Source organism: Rhinopithecus bieti, unplaced genomic scaffold (assembly GCF_001698545.2).
Source record: "Rhinopithecus bieti isolate Rb0 unplaced genomic scaffold, ASM169854v2 scaffold_63738, whole genome shotgun sequence".
Classification (NCBI taxonomy): Eukaryota; Metazoa; Chordata; class Mammalia; order Primates; family Cercopithecidae; genus Rhinopithecus; species Rhinopithecus bieti.
Genome location: NW_016867559.1, coordinates 1 through 2608, shown reverse-complemented (window position 1 = coordinate 2608; position 2608 = coordinate 1). Strand labels below are relative to the sequence as shown.

Sequence of the window (2608 nt, the reverse complement as noted above, 5' to 3'; positions counted from 1 at the left end):
ACATACTATACCTTTAAGCTAGTTATTTCACAAAGTGTCTTCCACACACACCTTTTTGTAATAAAAGTTAATAAAGAAATCATTTTACAAGTTTTATTTGGAATTGCTCCGTCACAGTACAATTTAAATTATTATCCTGAAGTCATAATCTGTCCCTTCTCTTGACCTGTCTCACGAATAAGGCTTTTGCTCATTATATTAAGTATGTAATAAATGTCTATGAGATAAATCTTTGCTAATTCCCGAAAGCAATTAGATAGTAAAACAGAGTCAATGCTTGTGGAACAATTAAGATATATTTAAATGAAAGTACATAAACATGGCACTGCAATTAATGTTATCTAATTTTTCTAAAGGATTTAGTTGGTGAATAATAAATTAATTTTACCATATTATAAGCAAGGTGCCAGAGAAAATCTTCCCATATTAATCTATGAATGAACCCAGACTATACATAAAAGTGCTTTGGGAAAGCACATTGAGGGAGGAGGTGGTAAGTGGATGAACTTTTCTCAGACCAATACAAGAGAAAATGTGATATACTCAGACTGACAATAAAATAAAAGACCTCTCAAGCTCATCATTGAAATTTTAAGAGTCCTAAAAGTACAAATAACACAATGTAAGTTTGAACAGAAATCCTTTCCCCCGAGAAATCCTTTTCAACATATTAAAACTATATTGTTTTAGGCAAAATGGAAATCTTTTCCATAAGGTTAACTACTGCTACAATTAATTACACTTGAAATGGTATCCAAAATCTTTTGCTGTACTGGAATTTTACAGCAATCAGCATTGCTCAAAAATTGTCGAGACACCTAATAATGCAAAACAAACATTTTAAAATTCAAACTATAATTATGCCTTATTCAATTCACAAGGCACAAAAGCCATCCTTTTTCATCTTTTTTAATGGCTAAGTTTAAGGGAATGATGTGCAATTTGTTCTCTCTTTTTCCTCTCAAGAACACTCCTTTTTTTCCTCTGGAAAGAAAAGGGATCCTTTTTTTGGATTGATGGGTATGGTTGCCTAATCCATTTCAATTATCAGTGAGAGGCACCATGTGCTACAAGCCAGACATGGTTATTGACACACACTTGGGTATAGATTTTCTTTTAATAAGGAACACTAATTAAAAGGGTAAACACCAGAAACAAAAGATATTTGAATTATTCATAGTAGATAACTTCACTGTATTTGAAACAACTCTGTATTGCCATTAGGAAGAGTTGTAAAGTGGAGCTTGGCAATACGTCTATCATTAAACATCATTATCACTTTATTTGCTTTTGGGGGAAAACACTGACTTATAAATGAAAGGTACAATTTAAATATCATGATCCATCTATCAAATGACCAAAATATAAACCATAGAAAAGGATGTTAGAGTAGAAATCACTGAATTTCTTGGAGTCTTAACTATAAAACAAGGAAGGCAATTATATTTGTCTGTCAATTTAATTGTGAATAACAAATATTACATACGTAATGCAGATCAACCTGTCCACTGCTATATATATGCTATTATTTTTCTAAAATGAGGTAATATTCACAATACTTAATGGAAATTGAATAACTAGTCTAACCAGTCTGTAGAAAACACAATTTCATTTATAGGTTGGTAGAATATGAACTGATTTTCAAATAAATAATTATGCCACTTAATGGCAATGTCTTTTGACCAAAATATGTTTCAGTTTCAGCTACTGAGGTCCAATAATCCCATCTGATATGATTAACACAAACATCATGAAACAAGTATATTGATGAAAATACAAGGCCAGGCATGGTGGCTCACGCCTGTAATCCCAGCACTTTGGGAGGCCGAGGTGGGTGGATCACTTGAGGTCAGGAGTCCGAGACCAGCCTGGCCAACATGGTGGAACCCTGTCTCTACCAAAAGTACAAAAGTTAGCTGGGCATGGTGATGCATGTCTGTAATCCCAGCTACTTGGGAGGCTGAGGCACGAGAATCGCTTGAGCCCATGAGGCAGAGGTTGCAGTGAGCCAAGATCATGCCACTGCACTCCAGCCTGGGCAATAGAGCGAGACTCTGTCTCAAAAAAAAAAAAAAAGTATGACTCTCTCCCTCTGCTGTAAAATAACATGGGACTCTTTTGAAATAAACCTAAATGTTCCACAATCTAAATAGGTGGTACTGTAAAAACATAAATAACTGATTTCATTAAATAGAAATTCAGTAGAATACATGAAATAACTACTTACTTTTGGCAACGGAATTTTGAAGGCCTGCAGATGACAAAGGCATTTGTCTGATTAAAGCAGAAGTTCCCTGTTCAAGTTTTTCAGTAGATGCAGATCGTTTATTGGCTGAGAAAAGACATAATACTTACTGTAATCATATTTCAAGGAGGAAAGCATCATTAACTGAAACAAAATGAGTTTTCATGATGTAGTTCTATGGAGCACAGACTTACATTACTCAAGTTCACAATATTCACTACCAATCAATTTTTTTTTTTTTTTTTTAATTGAGACGGGGCTTCACCATGTTGGCCAGGCTCGTCTCAAACTCTTGACCTCAAGTGATCTGCCTGCCTTGGCCTCTCAAAGTGTTAGGACTACCGGCTTAAGCCACGGCAATTG

At 34.7% G+C, this 2608-nt stretch overlaps 1 protein-coding gene across 1 annotated transcript in view; it reads right to left on the bottom strand.

Moving 5' to 3' along the window:
- Positions 1-2332, bottom strand: part of LOC108525514 (MAP7 domain-containing protein 3-like) — a gene marked incomplete at its 5' end in the record, with an annotated part of 20560 nt that extends 18228 nt beyond the window's left edge. The window contains 1 exon segment of the mRNA XM_017866463.1: positions 2228-2332. Within this exon segment, the coding sequence (XP_017721952.1) occupies positions 2228-2332 (105 nt within the window).
- Positions 2333-2608: the final 276 nt, after the last annotated feature.